The following is a 15,594-nucleotide window of genomic DNA, read 5'->3' as shown; positions in this document are numbered from 1 at the left end:
GTAAACTTAATCTATTTTTGAGGAGGTCGGGGGAGGGGTGGAGAAAACCCGATTCTGGCCAGAGACACAAACCCTCCGTAAATAAAACTGTGTTTTGTACTAGAGTCATTATAATTCACCACACTATAAACTCTGGGAAGAGAGGAAAAGGCTTTTATTTAAGGAACAACAAACTTGTAATCATTGTGATGTTACCAAATACCACAATACTAGTGCGAAGACAGAGAGAGCATGTTGAACTCTTACTTCCCTTGTGTACTTTGGTTCACCACAAAATTGGACCAAACACTTTAGAGGTTGGGAGAACAGGCACAGCAATCAAACAAACAAGCTGAAGACGCAGTCCTTTTTTGGCTTCTAGTTCTAGACAAATTGTTGGAGATTTTCTATCTTAATCATAATTCACTGTTTTGTGGCGAAAAAAGAGACAGCATCAGTATGTCAAATTCCATCCAAAACATCTGTTCCATTAACACCTGTGAAACTGCAGCGACTAAGGTCAAAGATCTGTGAGAGACCTGATTGTCTGTTTTAGTTTCTGCACATACACGTATTTACAATTGATGCACTTATATACACAAACACAGTAGCCAGGAGTATAAATAACAATGAGACATTAAGTGCTCTCTTTGCCAGCTGTTAATAATCTAGCGCAGCACCTGTGGACTTTGATTCATGTAATTTCTTCTTCCTCTTTGGCCCCTTGGCCAGAGGTACTGGTTAGAGCAGCTATGGGGCTGCTCTAATTTGTACCATCTGACAAGGATCCCAACAAACCTTCTGAAAGTCAGAGTGTAACACACTCAAGTCAAACCTCAAACTCAGAGTCTATACTATGAATAGAAGGGAAAGAGCCATCAGAGGTGTCTTTACTTTCTAAGTCCTCGCATGCTAAGGAAGTCGCTATTTGAATAGCACAAAGAGAGCAGAGGGGGACTGAGAGTCTGCCTCAGATGTCAGGATGCAAAAGCGGCGGGGCGGCAAATGCTATTGAAAGCTATTGCCGTGGCGTCTGGGCTAGTGCTTCATTCTGGCGAGCTTGTCTTGATGAAGATAGAGCAGCAATAGAAGGGGTGGGTGAAGAGAGAATTATAGGCTTCTGAACATACAGAGACTTTTGTTTGGAGAGGAAATGACTGAGGAGGGTCGTGGTAGAGCTATATAAAATAATTAACAGTGTAGAGAGGAAGGATGAACCATTAATGCTTAGACCTCAGTGTCTGGGCCTGCCTGTCCAGTGTCCCGCCTCCAGCTGTGGCCATCTCTCATACTTCAGAGCAGTGGTGCCCGCCGGGGCATTTATATGTGCCCGCCTAGTGACCAGGGCCGGACCGAGCCATTCTTGTGCCCTGGGCGCCCAGCTCATGTGTGGCCCGGCGCCCGGCAGCCCCAAAAGGTTGGGGACCACTGCTTCAGAGGAAGGAGACCAAAGCCTGCCACAGAATACATAGCGGAACCCTTCCTGACCCCTTCGGGTGACTGAAACTCTGAAACATGAGCTGCTAGGAATATAAGATGTCAATCACGAGTGCCCCTTGTCTGCTACCATCACAAGGAACCCTGTCATACAACTGCAGTCGTAAATTTGTCCAGCTCTCCCTTAAAGTGAATGGTTTGCTCCTGCACCATCTGTTAGGAGACTGTTCCAGAACTGTAGCCTTTTTCTAATTTCCAGCCTGAATTTGTTCAGGGCCAGTTTACATCCACTCGTTCTTCCTCCTCTGGAGGTCTGAGCCTTAGACACTGTGTTCATGAGGCTAGAGAAGTACGTTACAGGAAAATAAATCAGGCCTCCAGTTTACCCTTTCCCATATCGCAAGAACAAGAAGACACTCAACTAAATGGAAGGCCAACAAGTCTAGAAACACGGCAGCATTTAGCCCATTGCATTCACTGCTGCAAGAGATGAAGAACTTGGTAGGACTGAAAAACCCAATTAGGCTATGTCTACACTAGAGCGCTCGTAGTGACGCAGCTGTACTGCTGTCAGATCTCTCGTGTAGCCACTCCATGCTGACAGGTGAGAGTTTTCCCAGGCATGTAATTAAGCCACCCCTAAGCACCCATGGGAGAAGCTCTCTTGCCGATGTAACACGGCACACTAGGGCTTATGCCAGCGTAACGGGGCAGTGACAGAGTGACCTGGATGGCAAGCCACACACTAAGCTATACATACATCCAGACAGAGGGCAGTCTGTGTCCTGCCAAGAGTTGACTATAACAAGGATTTAGGAGTCTCTTGGGGGTGGAGGGTGGAACCTTCACACCCCTGAGCAACATGTGTTTTGCCAGGGTAAGTGGTGGTGTGGACATAGCCTGATATAGATAAGGCATCGTTACAATGGAGAAGTAAATGAAATCCCGAACTCTAAACCTCCTGCTCTAAGGCATCTCTGATGAGGGCTAGGCAAAAGTTTCTCCTAAGGACAGATTACTGTGTCGTCACTCGAACATCATTTCTTCCAGCTACCCGGGACCCGTGTCCAAACCTCGTACCTGGTATCTGTGTGTGAGAGGGCGGGGTCTGGGCGGGCGGGATCACTGGCCTATTCCCGCATGGCCGATCCTGTCTACGAAAGAGCCGCAGTGTCACGTCAATGCAGCGGAAAAATTTTGATGAAATATGCCCTTTTGATCTAGGCCCTAAAAAAAATACGTGGGGATGCCCATTAATGATTAGTGCAGCGTTGTGAGACAGCCACCAACCGCATGGAGGAGCGAGTCCTGGGAATGATGACGTGCTAACCAGAGCTTTTTACATGTTAAGTGGAAGGTCCCTGTCGTCTCCTTTTTGATCTAATTAGCCCTGACAAGATTACCTGCAGGGTCTGAGAGCCGCCTTAGCCGGACAAGGCAGACAAGGCCAGGATGAAATCTGATTTCAAGACCTTCCGTATGCAGGTACTGAGCCTCCAAATCTAAATGGATTCTACCATTACAGATGAGATGAAGGGTCCCCAGTTCCTGTATTCTGCCCTGATTGGGTTCTTCCTTCAATGGGTCCTGTGTCTCGGCCGGGCCACTTGTAGGGTTGCCAGATGGCTGAAACAAAAATATCACCCCCACCCCACCCCCAAAAAAAACCACCAGGAAAAAATTCTGTTGAAGGGGAAAAAAAGGGGGAGGGGGGAACCAAAGTTGTTGAGCAAAAAAAATTAAAATAAAACAGCATGTCCCCTTTAAAGTGAGTGCAGGGATAGGAACAGGGGAGGGCTTGAGCACTATGACCCAGGGGAAACAACTTCCCCTTGGTCCGTAGCTATTTTGTGCCGGCAACCTTGCGGAACCAGGTAAGCATGGGGGCTGGGGTCGGGGGGCTAGGGCTGTTGGGGGGCGGGGTAGGCCGGGTGCTGAGTGTTTGTAGAGTTGCCAGGTACCTGGCATTTTCACCTCCTGGCCAGGGAAAAAAAACAGAAAATACCGGACATTTTAGGTGCCTAGTATTCTCTGAATTTTTTTACCGGACAGGAGGAGAAAATACCAGACTGTCTGGGTGAATACTGGACAGCTGGCAACCCTACCTGCTCGGCAGAGGGCTCTGAGAGCATTATAGTGCCAATAAGATGTTGCAAGGATTAAGAGCTGGTTGGCAGCTCTCAAAAAGTAGCTTCCAGTGGGGAGTTATCAGGCCCACCGATTGTGGGGGGGGAGGAGGAGAAAAGGAGGGGTACAGTTTCCCCGGGCCCGGCAATTCAAAGAGGTCTGTGGCTCCTGGCTGTGCTGCTCCTGCGGCAGCCAGAGCCTTGGGACCTTTAAATCACCGCCGGAGGACACAGCGTATGGTCCCGGCAGTTCTTAGGGCTGCCTAGAGAGGGCCCCAGGCAGCATTTGGCAGGTGCCACAGCCCCGCCCCTTTTGCCTGAGGCCCCGCCCCATCTGGGGGTGAGGAGCCAGCCCCTTCATACACATCTTGTCAGGAGGCCTGCGGCGGCTGTCCACTCCCTTGGGATTTATCACTGAATGGGAGTGTTTCCGGTGGGGTTCGGCAGCGGTCGGTGCTAGGCCGGATGCGGTTTGGCATTTTCATCCATGAGGCGGAAGTCGATCGAAAACAGCTGCCGCTCCAGAGCAGGTGGCACAAGGATTGGCAGAGTGTAAAGGATGCGGACAGGGCAGTGACACAGGATGGCGGGGCCAGCTGGCCATCCCACCAGACGCAAAGCTGTGCAGGCGTAGGTAAATACAGAAGGCAGTCGTGTCCTACCAAGAGCTGACTGTAACAAGGGTTTGGGAGCCATCATGAGCTCCCCGTCAGCTGCTGCTGTGGCAAAGGGGGCTCTTGCCACCTGGGGGCGTGCAGGCAGGGGAGTTGTGAGTCGGAGCCACGAGGTGATTTTTACCTCTGTACGTGCTGTGAGTGAGACCAGTCCTAGAGTGCATACGGGTCTGAGCTTCACCTTTGAGAAAGGGGGCTGGAAAATTGGAGAGGGGGCTGATTTGAGGGCTGGAGAAAATGCTGCACAGCCAGAGACTTAAGGAGCTCTGTTGGTACTAATGGCACTGCCGCGGGGCCACCGCTGTGCCGATGGGGGAGCCCTCCTGTTGACATGGCACTGTCTGCACAGGGAGACAGGCCAGCTCACCGGCCTTGCTCAGAGATGTGTATTTTCCAGACCCTCGAGCGACAGAGTTCTCTCAGGGTAAGTTTGTTGTGAGGAGCAGAGCTTAGAAGTGACTTGACTCCAGTGTACAAGTCTCTTTGGGGGGCGAATCCCGGCTCTTTGATTTAGTCTCCTCAAGGGAAGTAGTAGATTCTCCATCTCCGGGTGTCTTCAAATCCAGACTGGCTGTCTTTCTAGAAGGCATCAATAGCCACGTGCAGCCTACTGGGCTCACTACAGGCAGGGCCATTCCCAGGGGAGGGCCGGGCCTGGAACAATGCCCCTGCCCCAGGCCCCATTCCCACCCTGCCTCTTCCTGCCCCTCCTCTGCCTAGGGTTACCAGCTGTGCGGTATTCACCCGGACAATCCGGTATTTGCAAGCTGCGTCTGGTAAAAAAAACAGTCCGGTATTTCTGACAGGGGAGCCCTCCTGGACAGAAGCCCAGTGGGGACAATTTTCCCCTGCCGCATCTGGCGGGGGAGTGAGGAGTGCGGCAGAGGCGTAGCGAAGGGGAGCAGGCGGGGACACCTGCCGGGTGTCATGCTCGGGGGGTGCCAGGCTGGGGTAGGAGCAGAGCATATGCTGCTCTGGCCCACGTGACCAGCAGACACCGAGCTGGCCACGTGATGCCTCCCTCAACAACAGCTGTGGCCAACCAGTGGCTCTTGCCTCCCAAAAGTGTGGCAGGTGCGCTGCTCCTGTCCCCCCGAGTCCCTGGCTTCCCTGTGCTTACCGGGTGGAGCTGGGGGGTGGGGTGGTGGTGGTTAAAATAAATAAATAAATAAATAAATATTATTTTTTTTGCTCCACAATTCTGTTCTGGTTTGGTTTTTTGTTTTTTGTTTTTTTTGCTTAACTTTTTTGTCCCCTCCCCCCCCTTTTTTTCACCCTCAACAGAATTTTTTCCCGGTGGTTTTTTTTTTTTGGGGAGGGGGGAGGGATTGGTATTTTTTGTTAAACCATCTGGCAAGCCTACCTCTGCCCCCACCCTGCTTCCACTCCACTCTGTCCCTCCTGCTCCACCCCCACCTCTTCCCACTCCTGCTGTCGACTCATATTTGGCTTCAAGTCCTGTCTACATTACTTGATTCCACTTATAAACCAGATTAGGGGACAGCCAGGTAGTAACCAAGTCCCTTGGCACAGTTACAGTTGTAATGCAGATGGGACTGTTGCCTTATTAGCTGTAGCGTGTCCGTGAAACTGTTCTTGGAAAGTAACTTTCTGAGGTTATTCTACAATTATCTTCGGCATTTTGGTTTGTCAGACCCATTGCCTTATATAAAACGTGGTTCCCATTGCCACCAGCTATATGTTTTAATTCTAGTCACTCATCTGCAAACCTGCGTTGAATTTCTCTATTTGGTTGTGCTCATGAAGCGCATTATTGGGGCTGTCGTTATTCTAAATCGGGTGGGCAATGAGCAGCCCACGGGCTAGCTGCAATTCACCAGGGTAAACCCCTGCAGGGCCGCCTGACACTTGGTTTACTTGGGCACCTACAGATATGGCCGCTCACAGTTCCTGTTGGCCGTGGTTTGCCAATCCAGCCAATGGGAGCTGAAGGAAGCGGTGGAACTGGAAACTGCGGCCCATGTGAGAGAGAGAAGGGAAAGGATTCTGTTAGCTTCTGCCTCTTGTTCTTTGCGATTTGGTTTTTCATAGGGATGTGAAAGCGTTAACAGTGTACACAGTCAGCCTGGGCTCATTGGTTGACCTTCATGGGTACATGCAGGCTCCCGGTATGCGCAGAGAGCCAGCTTAACGTTTTCAGCGGTTACCCATTGACTTGAGTGAACCCATTTCAACATCCCTAGGTCTGCAGCACGATATCAGTCCCTTGACTTCAGTGGAATTACTGCTGATGTGCACCACTGTAAGCAAGAGCTGGGATTCCAGGAGGCTGGTTGTCTCTTTGGAGAGCAGATCAAGCCAGTTGCATTGCTTCTGCTCCATCCTCGATGACTAATTACTACCAAGGAAGTCACTGCTAGGCCAGCCCTTCTGGGTGACAGCCCTGTGCGCTGAGGATGGTAATGACAGGGCGGGTGGAAATGCATTGAAAGAAGAGGGTGCTTGTCACGACGGTGCCAGGGGTTGGGGGAAGCAGGAGGAGAAAACGCTTAGTGGTGGGAAAACATTTCACTTGGAAGGGAAGAGATTTGGGAGAGCTTGGATGGTTGGCCACTTTGCAGAGGCCCCCAACAACAATCCGACGGAGCTGACAGATGTTGGGCTACTCTGTTTTGTTTCTTTCTGAAGTAGCATTCGCTTGCCTCCACAAGAGAGGTCATCACTGGGGCCCATCCAACCACTCCTGGCCTCCTGCTTCCTTTAGCAGTGTACCCATCATTCCAGATCCAAACACCCTGCCTATTGAGATCCAGAGCGAGTGTCTGGTGGACATTTTTAATCACCATGTTTGACTGTTTATGGGGCATCCGTACTACAATAGCTAAATGTGTACAACACCCAGCACAATACAGTCCTTCTCCATGGCTGGAGCTCTTAGGTGCCCCTTCAATACAAATCAGTAGTAATAATTAACTAATAATAATATATGTACCTATCCGGTATAGTTTATCAAACTGATCTGAACTCCAATTTCAAAAGGCAGCAACATATGCTGTGCTTGATTTCCCCTCTGCATGCATGAGCAAGCAATTTCCTTTGCTTTACAATATGCAGGTATTTAAAATGGAAACTCTTATTTACTGGGTCAGACTGTCTCTTACTATGTATGTACAGCACCTTGCACAATGGAACTCCAGTGAGAGTTGGGGTTCCTTGTACGGATGTTCAATTTAGATTAATGGGTTTATCAATTACTTGATAAGGGTAATTCTCCTCTCCCGCCTCCCCGCCCCTTGCTGTCTCTATCTTACAGAGGCAGCAAGTGGGGAAGAAGCAACGTGTCAACTATCTGATAAACTGTCAACTATCCGCTAAATATTTGCTTATTGGATAGTGGACTAGTCGTTCACATCCCTCCTTCCTCGGTGCTACCATAATAGAGTTGATAAATAGTAACAATAATAACTAATAATCAACAACTGGTTTCCTGTAGATGCAAAATACTAAAGCTCCAGAGAGACTCTGCAAATACATCCAGATTTTGAATTGAGGAGCATGCTGCAAGCATCAGCATGAAATGGTGGTGGCCCATGCTGTGGGAATTGTCTGTGGGGTGGCACCCACGTTCAGCATACAATGTCTCACTTGTGTCTGGTGTTTTAATATGCTCAGGTGGATTTGCAGCTGCAGTCACCACACCTCTCGATGTAGCAAAGACAAGAATTATGCTGGCAAAGGTAAGAGATGGAAGAACACTGAGCGGAGGGGCAGGTGCGTGGTCTGCAGTGCCAAAACTTCTGCACGGTAGCAACAAAATGAAATGTAGCACGACACCTCTTGCTAATGACCTCTGCTCTTGTGCGTTCGGCCGGGAATGTATGTAGATGTGCATAACAGGCACGGGTAAAACCGGTGTTGCGTTACATTGCCCTTTAATTGCTCCTCTTGTTCTTTCACGTCCCTCCCCATCGCTCCCAAAGGAGCCATCTTAGACGTCACTGTGTTTTGTGCTAGGCTGTCTTGAGGGAATGCAAAAGTCTTAATGACGATTTCTTTATGGGGTCAAATTCCCTGCATTCAAAATCCAGGCAGCAGTGTATTCTTGGGAGGTTTTATAATGAGAGGAGCGTGTTCGCCTTGCTCTCCAGAGGCAGGCTTCACACCAGACTTTCTGCCCTAGAATTTCAAACCATTGCGGCCACTGCGGCAACTCTGCCAAGGATGGCAAAAAGCAGGGGGGCTCATGTAGGCGGGCCATTGCTGTTTCAATGAGCACGTAATCTGGCCTACCCCAGAGCAGGTCTAGAGCCATAGGAGGGTTAAAATGTGAGCAACTGGTATAGGTGTGTGATCGTTTAAGGAGCTGCACTGGCAGAGTTATTTACCCCATATGGGTCACAGCTCTGCGCTACCCATATCCCTGGGTAGAGTAATGAGGCATTTCTCTTGGCCGTTCGCACCTCGTCGGATGAGTGGTGCCGTACTGGACTTAGTGTGCTCTGCATGGCTGTGTGTGTGTAAGAGTGCCTAGGGCAGCATTATTCAGCAGATGTGTCTAAAGGAGGCAGCATGGCCTATTGGGTAGAGTGGAAAGATGGAGGGGCCCTAGAGATTTCAAGAGCTGTAATCAGAGTGTTTGCCCTGAGGTGCCTTTTCCAGTTTTTCTGAATGATTGTCGTTAGTACAGAGTATTAAACTAAACTCCCAGGCAAGTTTCTGCTGGGTTTCGAAATGTTGACGCGGCAACACTGCCAGGTAGTTCTTAGCCAATGTATTTGTATTACAGTCTGTTTCACGTATTAGGTGCATGAGAGGCACCTAATTGGGATTCCCCTGGATTGGGATTCCGGACACCTGGGTTCCATTCCCAGTCTTGCCACCGACCTGCTGTGAGGCTTGGGAGAGTTGCTGCACGTCTCCGTGCCTCAGTTTCCCCTTTTGTCCTGTTTATATTGTCTTCTCTCAGTAGGGGTCTGTACAGCTCCAACCACAGTGGGGCCCTGCTCTTGATTAGAGACAGTACCATGACAATAGTGTGTGTGCGCTGCCGTGTAAACGGATGGGTAGCTTGATAAATAATTGGATCTGGCTGATGACTGACTGTACGGCAGTCAGCTCAGTTATGGTCTCTCTGTTCTTGTGATACAGGCCGGTTCCAGCACTGCCAGCGGGAACATACTGTCTGCTCTGCACGGTGTCTGGAGGTCTCAAGGGCTACCTGGGTAAGGACTGACTTGTGAGAGGCTGTTTAGAGGCCAGAGAAGTAAGTGTGCGTGCATATAAAAAAGTAGGAATCAACTCGCTGTGCACGAGGCCAAGTTGCTGTCATTCGGGTGTGGGGGTGTGTACAGCACCTAGCACACTGGAGCCGCAAGGTTGCAAATATTAACCACTAATATACATTACCCCTTCCTCAGAGCCTGGCCAGTCTTGGATAGGCACTGCCCTTCAGTGTCAGCCAACCCTCCTCCAGCTTTCCACTGTTACCCAGGAATTTTGTGTGAGAAAATATCAGTAATGTCACCTCTGACCCCTTTTTTTGCCCTCTTTCCCTAGCAGGAAGCATAGGGGGAGGAGGGGACCCAACACCCCGAGAGATCAGGAAAGCAGAGTGAGATAAAAGCAGAGAGAGTGAAGCTGGGATTTGCAGGTGTTTCCCTTCCTCAGTGGGATGCTGCAATGCTGCATTTTGGTCACCGTGTGGCGCCGTGTGAAGCTGTGAATCAGCAACTCCTGGTCTGTGGGCACAGCATCTCCCAGCAGGAAACAGGCCCCCGGGCATACCCTGAGCGCTGGGCTGGAATGCAGAGGGCAGGGAAGTGGCGTTGAAGTGTGCACCCTACAGCTTGTTCTTCCTTCCTCCTGCCCTGGCGCAGGTTTCCAGGGGTTTCATAGTCCAAGGACATTCCTCTTGGGCAAACCCTCTTGCCTCTGAGTGGTGAATAGCTCAGCCTGCCAGCAGCCTGCCACTTAGGCAGACAGTGATGATGCTGCAAATGAGGAAACAGTTTATAAGAGAATGTCTGGGGCTTGCCAGAGCTGACATAGGACATCCAGGGCACAGCGTCTCCATTGGATAACACATTCATTACATATGTATCGGTGGCCGGGGGGGGAGGGGGGGCTGTTTGGAATTGTGTGTCTTGCAGCTGCATTCCCTGACCCTAACAGGCATGAGTCAATGTTGCGCATGGAAGAATTCCACTTGGAGTTCCCTAGGGAAAATGTGTATTAAAAATAGGGATGTAAAAGCTTGTTTAATTGGTGAACCGCTTAAATGTGATGTTTAATCGGTTAACCAGACAAGGAGGAGGGTGCCCCAGTCCAGCTTCCTCCCCTGATCCCCTGCAGCCAGGCTGGAATGGCTTCCTGCCACAGGCAGGAGATGCTCCAGCCCTGTCAGAGTAGCCCTTGCCTGCGGCCCCTGGACCCACCGTGGACGAAGGCAGCTCCGGACGCCTGAAATAGCCCCTCTCCGCAGTGGGTCCCAGGGGGCTGGAGCAGCCCCCTATCCACGGTGGGCAGGGAGCTGCTCCAGCCCTTACCAGTTAACCTTTAATTAACATCCCTAATTAAAAATAAAATCTGAATAGTGATAGAGCTCAAAGCATCAGTCTGATCAACTCAGGCGTTTGCAGCCTTCTGCACAGCTCTGTTTCCCAAAATAATTAGCTACCAAATATTTAACTCATAAGAACACGGTATGGATTAGTGTTTAAGGCACAAGTCAGAGGGTCTGGGATTTCCACTCAGCTTTGGAAGATCCTTGTGTGATGCCAGATGAATCGTCTGAATGCCTCATGCCTCAGTTTACCCATCTGTAAGACTAGAAATAATGCTTCCTGGCCGCACAGTGGAGTTGTGGGTGTTTTGAGATCCTTTAACAAAAGATATAACAGGTGTGTAAATTGGTATTGATTTGCATGGGTACCTGGTTAGTTCTGTAGTGGCTATCGACATGCGGAGTACAAGTCCTAAAACCATTACAGCGGTCCGTTTGCAAGCGGCCCCGGGTTTTGGAATCGTAAATCCTAGATTCCGCCTGCACCCACTGGTTCAGCTGATTGTGGTGGTGGTGTGCTTCTAAGACTGTCGTCAGCCATCTGCTGTGAGTTAATTAAGTCTGTAGTTACGGGTGTGACATGTGCAAAATCCACGTGGAGCATTAACTAGATGTGGGGGACAAATGCAGGTCTGGATGGGTGCATGAGGTGTTGGTGTTTTTTCTCCTACAATAAGAATCATTATGCAAATCTCTAGCTTCATTGCTGCTTTTTCTAGCCAGTGCTATTCTTTGCTGTTGGAGGGTTTAGAAGTCACTCGATAGCTAGCTCCGTATCTGCACAACACTGGATGTATACTCTCCAGTCGAGTTCGAGAGAGCTTTCCTTGACAGCCGATCTCTGGTCTCACAACTAGTAAAAGTTCAATATTCTTTTTACATATTTAGAGACTAATTCAAAACAATTTGCAGGAGGTTCCTGGACACTAATTCTAGGAAGCATTCCAGCTGTTCCAGACTAAGACTATATTGGGATAGCGCTTTAAGGTGCCCTGTCTGTGGCCTGGCTTCATGCACAGTCCAGTACTGTGTGTACTTAGAGCACCCCACCCCTCCACAATGGCACATCATTTGTGTTCTTTCCAGGCTATTTCACAAATGGCCACTTCAGATAGTCAGCAATCAAACGCTGCCTTCCGATTGTGCCCTGATGGAATAGAGCCAAAGGGCAACAACACACCTCTCCGGAAAGTGGCACACCCGGTAGAAATCGAAATAATCCTGAGAATCGAAAAACGCAAAGATGGCTAAAGCGTGTCAGCGCTGAGGGGAAGGAAGAAAGCCTGGGGGGAAATAAATGGAGCAACTCCTGTGTCCTGCTGCCAATGATAAATGTATTCATCCAAACCAATACAAGTGTCGGGCTTTTTGGCGGGCTGCAATATAAAATGATATCTGGCTTCTCTACTAACTCCCAGATTTGAAGAGAAGGAATTCCAGGGCAGAGAGATGTGACTTCTTGCCACGTTCGTACAACCAGAGTTCAAGGCTCACTTCCTGTTTTGCACCTAAGAAATCCATGTGCTTCATGCCAATGAATTCACCTCCTTTTCTGTCCAAAAGAGAGAGGGCCCTGCCTTCATGCACATTTTTCAATGCATCGAATAAGGGTGCGATTAAGGCAGCAATATGCACCTAGCCATCGTCCTTGACACTTGCAAATGGCAGTTGAGGTGAGCAGTTTCTGAGCTGCACGCACCAGGCGGGCTTTGTATGCCTTGCGCTTTTCCAGCACCTTTTACCCCAGGCGCTTGTCACACTTTATAGCCATTGGTGAACCCTTAGACCGTAGCTGGGAGATTGGCAAGTGTTGTTTTCCTCACAGGAAGAGTGAAATGAAATGACTCACCTGAATGTGCATTAGCCAGGATGGGCGGGGATGGTGGCCCTAGTCTCTGTCAGGGCTGGAATGGGCGACGGGATGGATCGCTTGATGGTTGCCTGTTCTGTTCACTCCCTCTGGGGCACCTGGCGCTGGCCGCTGTCGGCAGACAGGACACTGGCCTGGATGGACCTTTGGTCTGACCCAGTGTGACCGTTCTTATGTTCTCCGAGATGGTGGCCCAGCAGGTTCCAGCAAGTCCTAGTTCCCTATATTGAGCACTAAGCAAAACTTCCCCAAAGGTGTTCAGGCGCGTGTACATCCCCACACATTATTGCACCCGTTTTAGTCTCCTTCCAGCGCCGGGCCCTAACTGCGCTGCTGTCCAATCCTGAGACTTTCAATAGAGACTAGCCATCAGCTTTAAGGGCTCTCTGCTTTAGGAAATGCAACTCACAGGTAGTGCTGAGTAATGGGGCTTAGCCAGTGAGTTACTTTAGGTCAGGGATGGGCAAAATGGCCTCCGCAGGCTGAATCTGGCCTGCAGATGCCCTGCCGCTCCCCCGCCCCCAGGCCAATTAGGGCCTGGGGATAGGAGGAAGCGCACAAAGTTTCCTCCACCCTGCCAGGTGCGCGTCACACACTCCTGGCAGGAGAGGAGGAGGCTTCATGCGCTCCCCAGGCCCTGATTGGCTTGGAGGCCAAAGGGGGAGTATATGAAGTCTCCTCCACTGCCAGGGGCATGGGCGCCTAGGGGGAACCTCGGGGGGGGGGGGCACAATGGCGCTCCCCCATCCCCAGACCAATCATGGTCTGTGGGTGAGGAAACATCCTGGCCCCACCCCTTCCGCTTGAAGCCCCGCCCCTCTCAATGCAGCTTCTGGCCACTTCAAAAATTTCTGAGGTGGCTCCCGGCAAAAAATGATTGCCCACCCCTGCTTTAGGTGGTGGCCTCTGATCCTGTCTATTCAAACGGGGAGATGTCTCATATTGCAAGGAGGATCCTACCCGCAGTATTGCCTCAAGCTTCTGATGGACGTAGGGGCTGAGCATCTGGGAACACGTACTCCAGGGTGTGGAAAAACCCTGGGGAGGAGTCGCATTCAAAATGGAAAATGTGCCAGTAGTGGGGTTATGAGCAAGCTCTGTAGGCGGGAGGAAGTGGGGGTGGCAGGTGGCACAGATACACCCCTAGCACATTGGCCTTATCATACACCCTGGCGATGATTCACATTGGAAATTAGACAGTGTCCTGGGGATCCCACGAGCCCTGGGGACACCCATCGTGTTCGGCTAAGTGATGGTGCAAGGAGCCCTGTTCAGCTCCGCTCCCTCCCTCCTTTGATCCCCTTGGATATTGTAGGTGCAGGTTGTGGTCCTGGCGGAGCAGAGCAGAAACACCCCCTGTTCTCCTCCTCTCCCCCCGACCAGGTCTCTGCTTTGCCGTGAGTGCAGGCCCCTTGTGTGCGTCATTCTCTGCCGCTGGAGCCACTCTGCCTCAGGCGGCCTTTCCTGCAGCTGGGGGTCTCTGCTTTCCTATTCGACCGCTGCACAGTCCAGACCCTCTTGTCTCCCAGGCCGAGGGCTCCGCTAATGCAGAGATCTGGCTAATAGGGGTTAGGGAAACCAGGAGCCACGTTATCCCCCGTTGGCAGACTGCGGAGGTGCATCTGAGCCACTTGCGCCTGCACATCGCTGTAATTAAAATGCCCGGCTTGGCTCCAGGCCCACGAACCAATCATTGTGTTACTGTAGCGGCTAGAGGATCAGGGCCCAGCTATAAAACCCAGAGTGAGAGAGAGTCCCCGCCTGGCAGAATTTAGAGTCTAAATTAGGGGTGGACAGTCATTTTTGATGAGGGGAGCGCTGCAATATTTTGGTAAGTGGTCAAGGGCTGCACTTTTTTTTTTCTATGGGGGGTGCGGGGTCCAGGACGGAGGTGGGTGCAAAAGGAAGTTTGGGTGGGGAACTGGGGTGCAGGAGTGGGTGTGAGGTTTGAGAGGGAATTTGGGTGGAGGACGGGGTTGTGACCTGGGGCAGGAATTGGGGTGCAGGGTCAGGGAGGGGATATGGATGCAGGGGAGGATTCTGGCCTGGGGGAGGCGGTGCAGGGTCTGGGAGGAGTTGTGATCTGGAGGAGGTGGGGAGAGGGGGTGCAGAGGTTTTGGATGGTGCAGGGAGCAGGGAGTTCGGGGGAGGAAGGAGCTGGGTTCCTAGAGGCCGCCTCTGGCCAAGAGGCGCTTACCAATGTGGCTCCTGGCCAGCGGCCCTGCAGCATCCTGAGGCAGGCGCCTTGCCTGCCACAGCCCCAAGCTGCTCAAAATGGCTGGCTGCTCCCTGTGGCTCTCTGCTCCAGGCACGGGGGAGAAGGGGGAAACTTTGCGCTGCCCCTGCCCCTGCCCCCCAGCAAAATCCCTCAGCTCTCATTGGCTGGTTTCTGAGCTGAAAGGTTTTGCTGGGTGGGAGGGGGGGTGTCAGCAGAACGTGAAGCCTCCTTCCCCTCCCTCTGGCACCCGGAGCAGAGAGCCACAGGGAGCAGCCAGCCGCTTAAAAGCAGCATGGGGCTCCTCGGAGGTGCCTGGCTGCTCTGTACCTGAGGGTGGCCCACGGGCCGGATCCAATGGCTTGGCAGGCCAGATGCAACCTGCGGGCCATATCTTGCTCAGCCCTGGTCTAAATAGACAACATGCGTGGTTATTCCCTGTTGGTGGGAGGGGAAGCGGGGCTCAGACAGGCGAGCTGAGTAACAGGCCAGGCTGGGGAGAGAACTCAGCCTTCCACAGTCAGTGCGGTGGTGCCTTAGCCCTATGAGCAGCTGTGCTTGGTAACCCAGGCCTGCCCCGACCCCGTGGTTAAAGGCAGAGACCTAAGAGCAGAAGGAAATCGGGTCAGCACGACTGGTGGAACCGAGGGGGATGAAATAGGAGTGGGGGGGCAGAGCTGCAGCGTCGAGATCCCTCCTCAAAGTTGTGGGCCCCGCATCTGGAATAGCGGTGGCTGCGGGGGTGGAGTGTTGGAACTGCGCGTGTGCAG

The 15,594-nt window shown here is 51.4% G+C and overlaps 1 protein-coding gene across 4 annotated transcripts in view; it reads left to right on the top strand.

The window, feature by feature from the left end:
* The window catches only part of SLC25A26 (solute carrier family 25 member 26), a 155,874-nt gene that overhangs the window by 137,870 nt on the left and 2,410 nt on the right, over positions 1-15,594 (top strand). For all 4 annotated transcript variants that reach the window (XM_089781262.1, XM_089781263.1, XM_075938547.2 and 1 more), the window contains 2 exons: positions 7,850-7,914; positions 9,326-9,399. In XM_089781262.1, coding sequence (XP_089637388.1) covers positions 7,850-7,914; positions 9,326-9,399 — 139 coding nt within the window. The remainder of the gene's footprint in view (positions 1-7,849; positions 7,915-9,325; positions 9,400-15,594) is intronic.

The sequence above is a fragment of the Pelodiscus sinensis genome, chromosome 11 (genome assembly GCF_052426305.1).
Source record: "Pelodiscus sinensis isolate ZL-2025 chromosome 11, ASM5242630v1, whole genome shotgun sequence".
In the NCBI taxonomy this organism is placed as follows: Eukaryota; Metazoa; Chordata; order Testudines; family Trionychidae; genus Pelodiscus; species Pelodiscus sinensis.
Note: the sequence above shows the minus strand (reverse complement) of the source record. Positions and strands in the feature narration are given on the sequence as shown.